At 45.9% G+C, this 18468-nt stretch overlaps 1 protein-coding gene across 3 annotated transcripts in view; it reads left to right on the top strand.

Moving 5' to 3' along the window:
• Positions 1 to 18468, top strand: part of LOC137422041 (FH1/FH2 domain-containing protein 3) — a 375404-nt gene that overhangs the window by 300226 nt on the left and 56710 nt on the right. For 2 of the 3 annotated variants that reach the window (XM_078772994.1, XM_078772993.1), the window contains exons 14-16: positions 1817 to 1870; positions 7490 to 7929; positions 10366 to 10512. In XM_078772994.1, coding sequence (XP_078629120.1) covers positions 1817 to 1870; positions 7490 to 7929; positions 10366 to 10512 — 641 coding nt within the window. The remainder of the gene's footprint in view (positions 1 to 1816; positions 1871 to 7489; positions 7930 to 10365; positions 10513 to 18468) is intronic. The other variant, XM_068108729.2, reaches the window with a different exon arrangement.

Below are 18468 nucleotides of genomic sequence, written 5' to 3'. Positions count from 1 at the left end.
TGTACATGATGGGGTGGTGCTTTTGGTGCTTGGAAGGGGTGCTCTGCACATTATTAAAGGCCGTAAGGCCACAGAGCACTCGTGGGTTGGTGTATCGATGCTGGCATGCGTGCTCTCTCTATGCATAACATCTGCATGTGTTCCTCCAAAAACAGGTCCTGGATCGTAGTGTAAATATCAGCGTAGTCTTGTAAATAATGCTCCCTACCGGCTGTATGTTTAGTTTGCGAATTATTTCCGCGATTCGGTTATCCTGTGGGTGTGTTTCTGTGAGGAGAAGGGTGCAACGTCGCAGGGGGACATATTTACTCATTTGTGAATATCTGTAAAACTGTCGCACTCAGGGTAGAGTTAATAGTAGAGGGAACTACATCTGAGTGCCACACTAAAATAGGTAAAAATTTATCGGGTCGGGCCGCCCCGAGGGTAGAGAAGGGTGCAATGTTGCGGATATGGGATTTGGCCTCCATATCCGCTTGTAAATATTCCCCTATTTCCCCAATACTCCCCAACTATCCCCAATCCCCCATTCCCTAGTCCCATTGTCTGTAAACAACACTCTGTAGAACCGACCTTCCCCTTTTTCCCCCATTAACTGTCGTGCCCAGGTTCACCGCATCTCACGTAGACAACTATAGGACCTCTTGCTAGTTATTCTTAGTCTATGTCAGTTAAGGACTCGTTTCCATTAATTCTGACTCTTCGTTGCACCAGAATGTGATTGTATGGCACCAGTAGTGAGTTTAGGACCTCCCCATACCTCCTCCCATCTTCCTCATGAAACAACAACAACAACAACTACAACAACAGCGCGCGGGGAGTGTGCGTCCTCACACCGGCTTGGTTAGCCGCCATTGCCCATGTGCGCCGACGGGGTTACCACGAAGGGGCTGACTGTCGGCCCCTCGTCAAGGGCGGAGCCGGTAACCCCCCGCACCCAATAAGAAGCAACGGGCCGATTCCATCTGGGGCGGAGCTAACGAGCCGAGGGCGTGTCACTCCCCGCTGGATATACGCAGCGACTTACCGGATGTGAGGTCAGATGCGCCGGAACTACGGAGAGAAAAGGACGCCACCTCCAGCGCGACGATACCTCCCCGCATCTTTGGACCGGACCGGGTCGATTCTGCCCCTGAGCCAAGGTGCACCTTGAGCCTCGACTACCTGCCCTTCCTTGCCATCAATCCCTGTGTGAGTCAGTTTTGTCCTGTTTATCTGTCGTCTGTCGGGGCTACTATAAGACCGTATTTAAGTGCCTACCTTCCTATGCTGTCTCTCTCGTCCTTGTAATCTCAACGTTCCGAAATATTATAACCTCCTCCGGAGGTCTTGAGAACTGTACCCCTGGTGTCGTGTCATTTAACCCAGCCGTTGTGTCCTTTCCTCAATTGATTTAGCGTAGCGCGACTCGGCCAACGTTCGAGTATAATCGGGTAAACTGTGCAGACGCGGTCATACCAAACCGCTCGGTAAACCAACATCCACAACCGCGTCTGTAACAATATCAATACTTTCCATCTCCTTTAGTGGAAGTCGATGCAATGCTTTTTAAAAAAGTTTATTTGTGTTCATATCAGGATATGTCATGACTTGCTTCACATTATGAAGAGGGACTTCAATTATATGTGGATCACTAAAATTGGAACAAAAATTCACATCTTTCATAATCTTCATCGTTAATAACATTTATTTGCCCTCTTTCCTCTCTCCTTAATTACTTACTTTGCTGCACTTTCATTCTCACATTTACATGTTTTATTCTCCCCTCTTTCATTTCTCCCTGTCTTTTGACACACTTGATGCTATATCACTGCAGTAGGCCAGCATACGTAAAGGAAAAAGAGAGGGAGCGGCGAGAAAAAGAGGAAAGGTAGGAGGAACAGGAGTGTGCAATATCTGCATGAGTGCATGCTCAATCCCAATATGTAAACAACTATTGTACACCGCTCCTTTCCCATGCTATCTCCAAGCGCTGCCTGACATCATCGCCGGGCACCGAAGGAGTGCTCAGTTTTCTCTCCGGTTTCTTGTTTGTTTGTATGTCCGGGCAATATCTCAGCCATCCTTTGAGCTAGGAAGCTGAAACTTCGGCACAATAATGAGCAAGTGCTTTCGCAAAAACAGTATTTTTTCGTTTTTTGATTAATCATTTAATTGATTCGTTTTTTTAATTATTAGCGATTTATTAAGTTCTTATTTATTTCCTTTCTCATCAGGGCAATTATCTTAGGCACATTTTGAGCTTGGAAGCTGGTATTTGGACATGAGAATGACGACGTGGTTTGGCTGAAAAGGGGATTCATGATTTATGGAATTAATCAATTGATCGATTAATTATTTAATTATTTGATTAATGACTTAATTATTCTTTTCAGTTACAGATTTGGATGAAACGGTGGTGGTTTCGGTATTCTATTAGCCAAATGATTAATAATTTAATTACTTTTCGATTATTATTTATTTATTTTCATTATTAATCACTTATTTATTTTCTTTCTCATCTGGGCAATATCTCAGGCACCTTTTGAGCTGGGAAGTTGATATTTGGGCATGACAGTGACCAAGTGATGTGGCTATAAAGGATATTTTTGATTTATTGATTAATTAATTAATTAATCGATTCATTATATATTTATTGGTTAATCAATTAATCAATTAATTTTTTTTTTTGATAAATGACCCATTTAATTTATTTTCAAAAGGTTACAGCTTTGGATGAAACACTAGTGGTTGAGGTATGCTTTTAGCCAATTGATTAATAAATTATTTTACGATTTCTATTTGTTGATTTTAATTACACAATTAATCAATCAATTATTGTACACCTCTCCCTCCCAATACCGTCTCTATGTGCTGCACGGCAGTATAACCGGGCGCCGTAGGTGCCCCGGCAATGCCGCATTGGAGGATGTTAGTTATTTATTTGGCATGGGGGAGGTCTACTTTGAATGTATCTGTACTTTTTTGCATCGTTATTTTCTTGGAACAGTTTTGCAGCCATTGCCAGTTAATTGATCATTTCGTTCGTGAGCAGCACATGGCTGCCGGTTTACATCATTGCTGGGAGCACAATGCCGATGTCGTGTCTCATGTAGATTAGAGCAGGAATTTGTAATTTGTTTGGGGGGTCTGCCTTCCTTTTCACCAAAGACACTATCTAAGCTATCTTTCCAGTGCCATACTGTTTTTCACTATTTAAATACTTTGTTTTGGCAGCGTGAAGTTTTGGCAGTTTTTTCCCCATCTTGGGATTGCCACCTTTACAATATACAGCAATACCCCGTTTTACGCCATTTCGACCGACGTCAAATCCGACTTTACGCCACTCTTCTAGAGTAAATTTCAGTTCAGCGAACGTCATTATGTGTGACTTTACGCCACTCTTCTAGAGTAAATTTCAGTTCAGCGAACGTCATTATGTGCGACTTCACATCACTCCTACATCATAATACCAACGCATACCAATACGAACGCATACCAACGAGCCAGCTGCTGATACAGGAGAAGGCGAAGTCTTTGTTCCAGGATCTTCTGAAGAAGTACCCGGAGGATAAGGACACAACCTTTGTTGCAAGCTCTGGATGATTTGCACGCTTTAAACGGCGCTTCAGCTTGCACAACGTCAAGATTCAGGGCGAAGCCGCAGCTGCCGACACCGTAGCTGCCGAGGAATTTCCTGCCACATTGAAGAAGATCATTGAGGACGAGGAATTCTTGCCCGAGCAGATCTTCAACGTCGACGAAACGGGCCTTTTTTGGAAGAGGATGCCCGACAGATCCTTTATCTCGAAGGAGGAGAAGACCATGCCAGGCTAACACTAATGCTTGGGGGTAATTGCACCGGCGACTTCAAGCTGAAGCCGCTCTTGGTGTATCATGCGGCGAACCCCCGGGCACTTAAGAACATCCCGAAGGCATCTCTTCCCGTCATTTGGATGAATAATATGAAGGCATGGGTAACCGTCATAATTTTTGAAGAATGGTTCATCAATCATTTCATCCCGGCTGTCAAGAGCTATTGTCGAGAGAAGAAAATTCATTTTAAATTGCTGCTGATTTTGGACAATGCACCTGGCCATCCCACTAACCTCTGTGATTTCAACCCCAATGCGAAGGTGGTGTACTTGCCACCCAACACCACATCGCTCATCCAGCCTATGGACCAGGGTGCGATGGCGCTTTTTAAGCGCTACTATCTCCGCCACACTCTTCGTCAGGCTGTCGATGCAACGTCGGAGGAGGAAGGCATCAACATCCGGCAGTTTTGGAAAAACTATAACATCTACCAGGCAGTGCTTAACATCAATGCTGCATGGTTACGGTGTTTGTCTTCATTTTCAGGCATTTTTAAGGCATTACGCCCGGTTTATGTCAAAAACCGAGTTACGTCACGGCTTATGGAACCAATTAATTACGTAGGCCGGGGTATTGCTGTACTCCAAAATTCAAAAAAGCCTTCCAAATGCTCCTGAACGTTGAGTGGGCTCTGCCTATTTGTACGCACCAGATTGGTGGCAAGCTTTTCCTGAAAAAACTACAACGGTACTCACTCGGGAGAGCGCATACCTCTGCCAGGCTGAACAGTTTATGTTTTGTATCCCACTGATGGGCCGGAATTGCATCTGTACCTGAACCAAAATCGAATCGTCTTGTTTTTGTCACCCATTCAACTCAACCACTTCGTTTTGTCCCAATCTGTCTAAAACTTTTTTTTAATACATAATCGAGGCTCAAGCGCTAAAACATTAATTTTTTTAATTTGCTATACATCGTTTTTCCCCTTTCTCTCAATGGTGAAGAATCACGCTTAAATTAAAAAATATATTGTATCCATATCCGGATCTTCACCAAAATCGAATCAATTAGTCATTGCCACATAACCAACCTGTCCACCAGGTTGTTTCCGAACTTTTATTTGTGTCCCTAACCTTTTGAGCTACACTTTTTTTTTTTCTTTTTTTTTTTACAGAGATACACAACTTTTTTTTGAGATAGGCAAACTGACAGGTGTGAAAACAAAACCTCAGTCCACCTTCGAGGGTGGAGGTAACGATCATGAAGAATGGTTATGAGGTTGACATTCGTGTTTCTTGTGGCCATTTGCCCAGCTTTTCCACTGCAAGATGTAAAGCTTGGCTTCTCTCACCTGCTTGAATCCAATATTGCAGTGAATGCATGACAAATGTATGGGGTTGTGGTTGCTGGCTATATGTAGTGGAAAATAGTTGTCTTTAATGTTCTGCAGGTTTGTAACTCTATTTTGCAATGTGGAATACTTCCTGCCTCATTAGTCTGATTGAGCATTTTAAATAGAGGTACCTGATAAGTAACAGTGAAAATGCTGAATGTGTGGCTCGGGTAATCAGCTTGTTTCATCGCAAAGGAGAAACTCCATTCACCTGTCAGAAAGTAACAGAACCTTTTTACTCAGCCAAATGGTGACCGCGCAATCATGGCAAATTCCATTAACTAGCAACTTGTGACGGACATTTATCAAACGAAGAAGGCTCAAAACCAATTTTAAAATGTATTACCTCTGTCCACCTTCGGGGGTATTACCTCCTTCCATTAGCTCCGACCATTCTTCCAGGTTTTCCCGACACACTACTAAACTCTGGAATTCCCTACCTGCATCCTATTTCCCAGCAACATACAGTACAACCTTTCCCAGTTTAATAGGGATGTGAATAGGTATCTCCTTTCCCAGTAATTCCCCTTCCTACAATTTATTTTTTGCCCCCACTTTTGAGTGGCCTTGTGGTCGTCTAACTCCCCATAAAAAATACTGTGTATCTAAATGCTAAGCAGGCATGACTCACATAATCGTAGTTATCAGACTACATCACTTGGGCATCCATCCAAAACCCCACAAGCGCACACTTTGCATAAGTCAGGCCCAACATCATGGGTGCCTCCTCACACAGCTGTGGAACCTCAGGTTCAACAAATTTTGGAATTGTAACACATTCCAAAAAACATTTAAATTTTGGAATTTTGATTTGCTTTGTAAACATTCTCCTTGATGAGCTTCCTATCGCATTCTCTTAAATCGCACTCTCCCCACCGGTGCTTCAATTTGGCAGTACACCACCATCTCAGGTCATCCTAGCATCATTGGCTGAGGGCACGGAGGTGCCGCTGATCCTATGACCTCTGTATATTCGGACCAGGAATTTGGAATTTGTTCAGGATTCCAGTGACAACTCTCCTACTCTTCGCAAAGGACATTGCGGAATCTTTAGCATCCACCAGCTAATGTCGGCAGACGGTATACCCGTCTAACATCCATCGGAGGGAAGGCACACATTGATGAATCAAACTGCCTGTAAAACACCAGGATGACCGTTTATATCTGCGTCAAGATTCGAACACAGGCTTGATAGCTTAGATGTGAGTGTGCATACCTCCTGGCCATCCTGCCAGCCCCAATTGTAAGGTGAAAAGGCCCTCTCATGGTTAAAATTCCAAAATCCAGGCTGACTGCACACCTCAACTCTTTTGTTCCCGTCTTTTCCTGGCTATGGAACCACATTCCTGAAGCTGTTATATCCCACTCTTCCCTCCAAAGCTTCAAACAGGCAGTGTTCTGTCATCTCATATCATCCCCCATCTTTCTCACAACCCCCATTAACCCTTCCTAGCCCAACCCTCTTAGTTGCAGGTTACTGTGATTCCTCTCCTCCTCTCTCTCTCTCTCTCTCACTCTCTCTCACACACACCCTCTCTCTCTCTCTCTCTCTCTCTCTCTCTCTCACACACACCCTCTCTCTCTCTCTCTCTCTCTCTCTCTCACTCTCACTCTCACTCTCACTCTCACTCTCACTCTCACTCTCCCTTTCCTGTTAGTTCATTCCCTTGTTTTTTGTGTCCATCGGTTGCCCTACCTGCCCTACTTTCAGTTCATACCCTCCGTAACCTTGCTCTTGTAAACAAGGCTTTTGGAGTTTTATGTGCATTACATGAAGTGCAATGATATTATAACATATTACATGTAATTTTAGTATACTGTACATGCAATAATTGTGTTATATTATTGTTTAAAAGTTACTTTCAGCACCATTCAAATGCATTGAAGAACTGACTCATTTTAACATCAGAGAATATGTGAGTCTTGTCTGTCCTTTGGCCAATTACGTCATCGATGTCACACATTGTCATTTTGTCCTTGTGACATATTCTCTGCTGAACTTTGTTAATATTTATTCAAACATTCTGAGTTATTCGGACTTTTAAAGCAAGGTTTGACTTCAATTGGCAAGGAAAGCAAGGAAAGCTTATTCAAATTTACAAGCATGTTATGTATGTGTTGATTAAAACATCACAAAATTGATTATTTGCAATTTAATGGAAAGAAGAAAAAGATGCCTTAATGCTTATATGGTTGACATTTCATCACGTGATTTATAAGTTTAACATAGAACCTGAAAATGATTAATGGGCTCCTGCATGTTTTACTATATTTATAGGAATAAAATATTATTGTCCTCAGGAGTCGTTACCTGGAACGGATGGCTGCGGAGGAGCGAGAAAAAGAACTTAAACCCTGCACACGGTCTCGTCTCAATCTCCAGCCACTTGTTGAGTCTTTATCACCATCGACCTTCAGTCAAGTCACCTCACCAACGATTCTCTCTCCTTCACCATCACCTACCTCCAGATCACCATCACCAATTCCGCTTTATTCTCCACGAACTCCTACAGATTCTCCCCCACAAAACTCTTTTGCATTGAAAACCGACTCGACTTCGGCCATGGTCACACCGCTCTCACCCTCGGAGGTACGCGTCCCTGCTTGTACGCATTCCACTCCTCCTTTGGTTACCTCTTCAACTGTGACAATTTCTCATTCAGAAAGCCCTCCTGAAACAATGGCCTCAACCGCCACCACGACAACAAGTCAAGTCTCATCTATGATGATGAGAAAGCAAGGTGAGTAAAATTAATAAACTCACTCGTGTGCCTATGTGTCCTCCTAACCACCGACTCACCACCGATATAAGTGTATAAATGTTTAATAGTACATTCTAAGAGAGGGGGGGTGGGGGGGGGTCATCCAATATTTAAATATTATATATATTATGCCTGCACATAGGATGCACCCCAGTAGTTGCTTGCAGTTTGCTTCCAGCATGCCCTACTCGTATATACAGGGCTTTAGAAAGTATTCACACCCCTTGACTTTTTCACATTTTGTTGTGTTACAGCCTGAATTAAAAATGGATTAAAGTGAGATTTATTTTGCCACTGATCGACACATAATACACCATAATGTCACCGTGGATTTTTTTTTAGAATTTTTTACGAAATAATTAAAAATTAAACACAGAAATATCTAATTTACATAAGTATTCAACCCCCTGAGTCGATACTTCATAAAAGTGCCTTTATCAGCTATTATAGCTTTGAGTCTTCTTGGGTATGTCTGCATCAGCTTTGCACATCTGGATTTGGGGAGTTTCTCCCATTCTTCCCTGCAGATTTGTTCAAGCTCTGTCAAGTTGGATGGGGAGCGTCGGTGAACAGCAATCTTCGAGTCTTTCCACAGATTCTCAATGGGATTCAAGTCTGGACTTTGGCTGGGCCACTCACTTTCACATTCTTGTTCTGAAGCCATTCCAGTGTTGTTTTGGCTGTATGTTTGGGGTCATTGTCCTGTTGGAACGTAAATCTTCGCAGCAGCCTAAGGTCTTTTGTACTCTGAAGAAGGTTCTCCTCAAAGATTTGCCTGTATTTGGCTCCATTCATTGTTCCCTCTATCCTTACAAGTCTCCCAGACCCTGCCACTGAAAAGCATCCCCATAGCATGATGCTACCGCCACCATGCTTCACGGTAGGGATGGTGTTAGATGGGCGATGAGCTGTGTATTAGGTTTCCATCAGACCATTTGCACTTTGCATTCAGGCCAACGACTTGAATTTTCTCATGAGACCACAGAATATTTTGCCTCGTGATCTCAGTCTTTCACGTGCTTTTTTGCAAACTCCATGTGTGCTGTCATGTGACGTTTTCTCAGGATTGGCTTCCGTATGGCCACTCTCCCATAAAGCCTAGGTTTCTGAAATGCTTCAGAGACTGTTGTCCTTCCAGCAGATTCTCGAATCTCAGTCAAGAAACTCTGTAGTTCTGTCAGAGTGGTCATTGGGTCCTTGGTCACCTCCCTGACCAATGTCCTTCATGCCCGGTTGCTCAGTTTGGTCGGAAGGTCATCTCTAGGAAGAGTCTGGGTAGTTCCATATTTGTTCCATTATTTTATTTTATTTGCATACAAAGTCGAGGCTCATGTAAGAGCAAACACATTAAACATGAAAACATGCACGGACACATAAAACATACAATAAAGGGAGCAGGAGACAAGAGGGGGAGAGAGAGGGAAGCACACAAGGACAACAACAGTAGAGACCAGGGATGTCGGTGGATCTGTGGAAGGGAGAGTGCTTGGGGGAAGTGGGAGGGGTACACAGTATAATGCAAATGAACTCCACTAGGAATTTCAGGAATGAAGTCGGAGATTGAAAGAGGTGGATTTGGTGTGTCTTAACGGGGGTAGAAAAGATCAAGGTTTTGGATGGGGGAAGATATGAGGTGGTGAACGAGGATGGGGGTGGTGAACAGCTGTTTTAAAGACTTGGAGGGAGGAGTGGGATTGAAGAGAGTGAGGGAGTTTGTTCCAGAGGTGGGAGAAAAGAGGAATGAAAGAGTGAAGGTGAGCAGAGAGTCTTGATTTTGGCAGTTTCACCAGAAGAGGGTTCTGGTAGATCTTGTGCGTCCTGAAGGAATAATTTGGGGAAAGAGCACAGACAGAGCACGGGGAGCTAGGCCGTCGAGGAGTCGGTAGAAGACAGAAAGACTTTCATCTAAAATCCATGTGACACTGTTTGAGTACATCTCCAAGTAAAGGGACACATCTGACAACATTGTAAGTTTGCATCCATACGGAAAAAGAAAAATTAATAAATAATAGCACTCACCTGGTGGTGTCTAAAATTACCTTTGGATTATTGATCCAAACTTTTCATTTCAAATTTAACAACTTAATTTACAATTTACAACTCAAGTCAACAACAACACACAACTTTCATCATTATTGTCAATAATGAAGCCTTTTTTTATGTGTTAGGGTTACATTGGGAATATTGAGGTTTGGTTTGATCGGGAATATTGAGGTTTATGAAACATTTGTGATAGTGGATGGAAAAGTTGCAGGGATGATTGACATGGAAAGGGTGTTCAAAAAAAATAGGATTATTTTGAATGTTGGGATGCCTTGCCTCATTCCATTCGATAAGCATATTATGAATGTTCGAGTCAATGAGACAAAATGATCAGATGGAATGAGGCAATGCTAATTGGGTGCATTATCCCAGATTCTGGGTGTCGTGAAGCTGAACCTTTGGTCTTGAGTGAAAAGGAACGTGCAAGTGTTGCTGTGAATGAAAAGGAGGTTTGTTCTGCATCAGGAAGTTCATCTGCGAGCTCCACACTGGAACGAGACAAGGCTCCAAGTGAGACAGGTATGTGTCTCGCGGAAATTGAAGGGGAAATTATGTTGATCCGCAGGACCCAAACTTGGTATAATATTGAAGTGCATTATTAATCCACTTCCTTGTTTTCCACTGATTTATTTTCAAATTCCTTTTTTTTATATTGCATTATTGAAGCTGTTTTTCTTCTTTAACTTGTGTAAGGCCCAATATCAAGGTCACTATGCCAATGACTTGAAGAAAATTGTGGGATTGAGCCAATCGAACAGGTGTAGGTTCTGCAAGGTACGAAGAGAAAGCACAAGCCACTTCCTCTCAGGATGTAAAAAAAACTCTGTTGAGACAGCTGTACACACAAAGTAATGGCAATGCATGCAGAAGAATACACCAGCTCATCTGCACAAAAAAACTTCAATATATATCCATGCCCTAGGAAAATCGTGTGAATACGAACCAAAAGTATTTGTTAAAAATGAGCACATAGTACACACGTGTACCACCTGATCATCCCATCAAATTGAACATAGAAAGGAAAGCATGGTGCCTGGTCACATTACAGTAGGACTCTGACATTCGCGGGTTCTGCGTATTCGCGGTTGATAAATTGCGACCTTCTTCCACATTTGTTCCACGTTAATTCCACAATTCCACGTTAATTCGCTGAATTAACGCCAGGGGGGTTGACTCAGCCTGTCATCCTTCCGAGGTCGGCTAATTGAGTACCAGTTCACTGGTAATTCCCTGTGTGTCGTAAAAAGGTGACAAACAGGGTTGGCAGCAGGAAGGGCATCCGGCCGTAAAACATTGCTTCAAAAAGGGGACCAAAAAACAACAACAACCACGGTCCCCGAAAAAGGCCAACCCCCGCTTTGTGGAGAAAAATGGCCTCTAAACGGTGGTTTTTCCACATTTGTGGCCCTGTGTTCCGCATATTCGCGGTTTTTTGCAGGTGCAAAAAAAATTCACACTGTAAACATTGCTTCGCTGGATATCCCACCATTCACATTGTAAACATTGCTTCTCAGGATATACCACCATTCACACTGTGAACATAGCTTCTCTGGATATATCTCACCATTCACACTGTGAACATTGCTTCTCTGGATATATCTCACCATTCACACTGTGAACATTGCTTCTCTGGATATATCTCACCATTCACACTGTAAACATTGCTTCTCGGCATATCCCACCATTCACACTAAACATCGCTTCTCAGGATATCTCACCATTCCCACTGTGAACATTGCTTCTCTGGATATATCTCACCATTCACACTGTAAACATTGCTTCTCAGGATATCTCTGTTGTGAAAATAAACCAAGTCCACAACTTTGTCCCATATGTAGGTTTAAACTCAATCAGATCTTTAGCATCATCCTGCAAAATACAATCATGCAATAGATATCAGGATCTTGGCATCATATAGGGAGGATCGATTATATTAGTCAATGCAAGCAAGCCTAGAATACATGTGCGAGTATGTACCGTTCAGGACTACATGTCATCGTAAAATGTCACAGGAGTGGCTCCGTGTCGCGGACGTCCGAGGTCTTATAGACGCCCCTCTGCGGTTGAAGTGGGCATCACTCCTGGGTTCAACTTTGATATACATTTTCACTACATTCTCCCCGCCGTTATAACTACACTGCCGTTAGGCAGGAATCAAGCGTGCGTCAGCATTAATTGATTGGGGGCGTCATTCCGTGTCAGGCGGTCCATTCGTAGCGGTCAGGGTGGCGAATTACTCTGCCAGCACGGGTCCGGAAACTACCGGGTACGGCCTCCCCAAGCCCAGAGTCCCCTACATCGGAGTAGCCGCTGGAGGCAGGTGTCGGAGGGGGCACCTCAGGGCCTTCATGCAGGGGTGTATTTGACGAAGGAAGGGACGGCAGATGTTCCATAGAGGAAGCTTTGGGGGAGTCCATAGAGTCGTAGATCGGTTCGTCGATATCCCCATAATGGTCGATGACCCCACATGGGGCGAGATGGCGTACAGAGACAGTGGACTCGCGTCCATCTGCCGTCATCACACGAGCATGCTCGGGACTAGCCTGGAGTACCTGCACCTTATCCACTAAGGGGTCGTACTTGCTTGTGCGAACCGCACGTTTGAGATAGGCCGGCCCCGGCTCAGCGAGCCAACTGGGTAAAGATCGGATACTACCCGAGCTTCTAGGGTGGTGGAACAGTCTCTCGTGAGGAGTCTGGTTGGTGGCCGTACATAGTAGAGCCCTGATCGAGTTCAGCGCCGCAGGTAGCGACCAAGCCCATTTATCGAGGCCACGGCCGAGGGTCCTGAGACGTAGCATGACGGCCCTCCATATAATCCCATTGAAGCATTCGACCTGCCCATTTGCCTGGGGCCTGTACGGTGTGGTGTAACTCGAAGCGACATTATTTTGGAGCAAGTAACCCCTCACGTCCTGGGACCGGAACACCGCACCCCGATCGGTATGCACGTAGGCCGGATACCCGAACATAGAAAACAAATTCTGCAGGCACCGTATGACCGTGGCAGCCGTCATATCCACGCACGTGTAAGCAAAAGGGAATCGCAAGTACTCATCAACGATAGTGAGCAGATAACGAGAGTTACTCGACACCGGCAGCGTCCCTTTGAAATCCATTGCCAATCTCTCCCACGGCCTAGTAGCCCTAACCAGCGTCCCCATGGGAGGGTTGTAAAAACGCGATTTGAGTTCCGCACATATAGCGCAGTCGCAGCAGATCCGGCGGATGTCCTCAATCGAGTACGGCAGATTACCACTACGCACAAAATGAGCGAAACGCATCACCCCAGGATGACACATAGTGCCGTGTAAAGCGCGCAGACCCTCCAGAGTTACGATACCCGTGCACGTAGCCGGCCTCGATAAGGCGTCGGCGACCAGGTTATCCTTCCCCGGGCGATATTTGATGGTGTAGCAGAAGTCGGCGAGTTCGATACGCCAGCGAGTGATTTTCTCATTCTTAATGCGTTGAGCATGTAAGGTGTCGTACATGAACGCTACGCTTTGTTGGTCCATGATGATTTGGAAGCATCGCCCGAGTAAGTACGGTCGCCATCGCCGAATCGACTCAACGATGGCGTACGCTTCCTTTTCGACAGACGAATGCCTCCGCTCAGCGGAGGTGAGAGTCCGCGAAAAGAAAGCCACCGGGCGCCCCCCCTGGGAGAGTGTCGCCACTATCGCATAATCCGAGGCATCACTTTCTAAGACGAAAGATTCACTCTCGTCGATCGTCACCACAGCGGCGCCAGCGATGTCGGCCTTAAGGCCCCCGAAGGCTGCCAAGGCGGCTGGGCCCATAGGGAACGTGTCGCAGGCCACAAGGGGGTGGAGCTTCGCGGAGAAATTTTGCACCCACTTTGAATAGTGGGCGAACAGCCCGAGAGCGCGCTTCAGCGAAGCTCGATCGCTAGGCAGAGCCATATCGAGCAAAGGTCGCAGACGCTCCTTATCTGGAGAGACAGAGCCATGGGTCACGGTGTACCCCAGAAGATCTATCGTGCGTAGAGAGTAACGACACTTAGCCTCATTCATGGTTAGGCGATACCTCTGCGCGACCTCGAGGAAGTGCTTCAGATTAGCATCATGATGCCCCTGGTCATACCCACAAACCGTAAGATTGTCCAGATATACAAAGACATCTGTCAAGTTCTCCTTAGTAACGAGGTCGTCCATAGCCCTCTGAAAACAGGCGACCCCGTTCGTCACCCCAAAATGTAGTCGGGTGAACTGGTATAACCTTTGACCCGATTCAAAGGCGGTATAGATGCGATCAGCCCTAGAGATGGGGAGCTGATGATACGCACTACGCAGATTGAGAGTGCTGTAGACTGAGTACTGGGCCACCTGTCGTACCAGCGCGTCCATCCCCGGTAACGGGTAGGCGTCCAGCTGTGTAAAGCGATTAACCGTCTGTGAATAGTCGATTACCATGCGTCGGCGATGGGCTTCACTTCGCACCACTAAGCCCTGGGCCCGCCACGGCGACCGGCTATGTTCTATGATACCCTCCTTTAAGAGCTGGGCCGTTTCTTCCAAAATGAATTGTGCGTCCGCTCGTGAGTAGCGCCGTGATTTCACCGCTACAGGAGTGCAGTCAGTGGTCAGGTTGGGGAACAGCAAAAGAGGCTCAATTTTCATTTTCACTAGTGCACACACAGCAAGCGTGTCAGTCCCACCGAATTACATTTCCAAACGTCCATGCCGCTTAAGAAAATCGTGTCCTAACAGAATGTCAGCACATAAAGCAGGCAAGACCATGAGATGTACATCTGGAAACATGCGTCCCTTTATCACAAGTTTCAATCGACATTCCCCTTTTGTGCTGAGCCGAAGCCCTTGGGAGGCCATGAAGAGCCGTCGTGTTGTCCCGAGGACCGGCCACCCATGTTTACGCACCAGTCGTTGATCGATAAAACTATCCCTAGACCCCGTGTCGACTGAAGCCCATGCAAAAATGCCTTCGACCATGAGTGGAATAATGGCCTGAGCAAGGCCGGAAGATCCGGCAGGTATTGAGCCATCCGGGCGAAAAGATCGCGCCTCACGTGTGGAGCCCACGCCGGCTGCAGTTTTCCGGTCGTTTGAGCGGCCTCTGGAGGGCCCTCGTGTCAAAGGCATAGTTGGAGCTTCAGGAGCGTGTAGTCCGTACGAGCAGCCGTCAGAGGGCGCTCGTGTCACGCGAGAAGGATCGCAGCCATCTGTAGTTTCATGTGCTGAGGCAAGAGCGTGTAGTTTGTATGAGCTGCCGTCAGAGGGCGCTCGTGTCAGGTGCATTGTTTGCGTCAAAGTGGGAGCTTGTCGTTTGTTTGAGTTGCCTTCGGAGGGCGTTCGGATTCCAGTCAAGGATGGTCGCTCCACGGTCGGTCGTGTTCGCGCCATTTGTTTTGGCGGCCCGATGTATCTCACCAAGGTCGGGCATGCAGCCAGGGGCCCACGAGGAGGAGGACCGCTCATCAAAGTCGGGTGAGGCACCCCGCTCTGTGCTCGGTCCGTTGGCTCGGCGATAAGCCCATTCAAGGTCGCGCGAGTTTGTGTGCCCCGCGCGGTCTTCCGACAGACTTTTGCAAAATGTCCTTTAGTCGAGCACAAATGGCATATTGCTTCCCGAGCCGGACACGCTGACCTGGGATGCTGTCGGTTGCCACAGAAGTAACACGTTGCATTTCGTACAGGCCTTGGCCTGGCCGCCGTAGCCGCAGCCAAGCCGGAATCCGAGTCCACCTCGGGAGCAGCCAAGGGCTCCGCTGGCGTGGTCGGGTCCGCTCCCGTATCCTCGGCGGTAGCCCTCTCCGGTCGCGCGAGTTGAGAAGTCCCCGCGACGACCCGTGTGTGGTCATAGGCGGTAGATTGTTCCCGGGCCTCAGTGTAGACGTGAGCCACCCGTAGAGCCTCCGCGAACGTCAGGTCAGCTGTCTCCAAAAGTCTGAGCCTGAGAGCAGGAGAGCCGATCCCAGAGACGAAAGCGTCTCGGACAAGATCGTCCTGGACTTGCTCGTGAGTGCGGACCTCTTGGGTACTGTCCGCTAGTAGTTGTCGTAGCTCCTGGGCGAAGCGATCGATCGACTCAGTGGGCTGTTGCCGCCGCGATGAGAGCAGATACCTGGTGTATACCACGCTCCGTTTCTTAATGTAAATACGCTTTAGCTCCGCCACAGCGGCATCGTACGTCGTACATCGTCCAATGCTCCGGTAGACGTGGTGGTCCACTTTAGTCTGCAGAACGTCCAGTTTCGTTTTAGCAGTGGGAACGGTCTCCTGGGCTTTGAACTGGTTCTCCAGTGTCCTGAGCCAGTGAGTTAACTCCGAGCCAGAATCCGCAGCTTGTGGGTCAGTGCTGAAGGTCGGTACTTGGATCATCCTGTGTCCCGCCATTTCCGTAGATCTTGATTGAGATTAAATGTTGTGAAAATAAACCAAGTCCACAACTTTGTCCCAAAGGTAGGTTTAATCTCAATCAGATCTTTAGCATCATCCTGCAAAATACAATCATGCAATAGATATCAGGATCTTGGCATCATATAGGGAGGATCGATAATTATATTAGTCAATGCAAGCAAGCCTAGAATACATGTGCGAGTATGTACCGTTCAGGACTACATGTCATAGTAAAATGTCACAGGAGTGGCTCCGCGTCGCGGACGTCCGAGGTCCTATAGATGCCCCTCTGCGGTTTAAGTGGGCATCACTCCTGGGTTCAACTTTGATATACATTTTCACTACAATCTCACCATTCACACTGTAAACATTGCTTCTCAGGATATCTCACCATTCACACTGTAAACATTGCTTCTCAGGATATCTCACCATTCACACTGTAAACATTGCTTCTCAGGATATCTCACCATTCACACTGTAAACATTGCTTCTCTGGATATCTCACCATTCACACTGTAAACATTGCTTCTCAGGATATCCCACCATTCTCACTGTGAACATTGCTTCTCTGGATATATCTCACCATTCACACTGTAAACATTGCTTCTCTGGATATATCTCACCATTCACACTGTAAACATTGCTTCTCAGGATATCCCACCATTCACACTAAACATCGCTTCTCAGGATATCTCACCATTCTCACTGTGAACATTGCTTCTCTGGATATATCTCACCATTCACACTGTAAACATAGCTTCTCTGGATATATCCCACCATTCACACTGTAAACATTGCTTCTCAGGATATACCACCATTCACACTGTAAACATCACTTCTCTGGATATATCCCACCATTCACACTGTAAACATTGCTTCTCTGGATATCTCACCATTCACACTGTAAACATTGCTTCTCAGGATATCCCACCATTCTCACTGTGAACATTGCTTCACTGGATATATCTCACCATTCACACTGTAAACATTGCTTCTCTGCATATATCTCACCATTCACACTGTGAACATCGCTTCTCTGGATATATCTCACCATTCACACTGTAAACATTGCTTCTCTGGATATATCTCACCATTCACACTGTAAACATTGCTTCTCTGGATATCTCACCATTCACACTGTCAACATTGCTTCTCTGGATATCTCACCATTCACACTGTAAACATCGCTTCGCTGGATATCCCACCATTCACCCTGTAAACATTGCTTCTCTGGATATCTCACCATTCACACTGCAAACATTGCTTCTCAGGATATCCCACCATTCACAATGTAAACATTGCTTCTCTGGATATCTCACCATTCACACTGTAAATATCGCTTCGCTGGATATCCCACCATTCACCCTGTATACATTGCTTCTCTGGATATCCCACCATTCACCGTGTAAACATTGCTTCGCTGGATATCCCACCATTCACCCTGTATACATTGCTTCTCTGGATATCTCACCATTCACACTGTAAACATTGCTTCTCTGGATATCTCACCATTCACACTGAAAACATCGCTTCTCGGGATATCCCACCATTCACACTGTGAACATTGCTTCTCGGGATATCCCACCAGCTGCGTAACACATCATCCCCCACGAGTTACTGTACAGAATTAAAACACTCCACGACAACTATTAGTGCAATTATTTATCCCCCCTTTCCCCATCAAGCCAATGCCCCAACATTCACAGGGTTTTCCTCGACATTCGCAGGATTTTCCTCAACATCCATGGATTTTCCTCGACATCCATGGATTTTCTCTGACATATGCAGATTTTCCTTAACATTTGCAGATTTTCCTCAACAGTTGTGGGATTTTTCCTTGAATCAGTAACTGCCAGGACCCTATCCCCTCTTTTCCCATTGGAACAATGCCCTCACATTCGCAGTTCCAACATTCGCAGTTCCAACATTCGCGGCATTTTTCCGAGAATGCGTTCCCCGTGAATATCGTGGGCTGACTGTACTGAAATACAAAAAGGAAAGGACAGCATTGCTAATCAGCATCAGTACCCAACGACAATAGGGCCTAAATAATACAAATATTAGAATAAATGACAAAATACCAGGATCTATGACA

This window comes from Myxine glutinosa, chromosome 2 (assembly GCF_964187855.1).
Source record: "Myxine glutinosa chromosome 2, kmMyxGlut1.1, whole genome shotgun sequence".
In the NCBI taxonomy this organism is placed as follows: domain Eukaryota; kingdom Metazoa; phylum Chordata; class Myxini; order Myxiniformes; family Myxinidae; genus Myxine; species Myxine glutinosa.
This window is presented reverse-complemented; position numbering and strand designations above follow the sequence as displayed.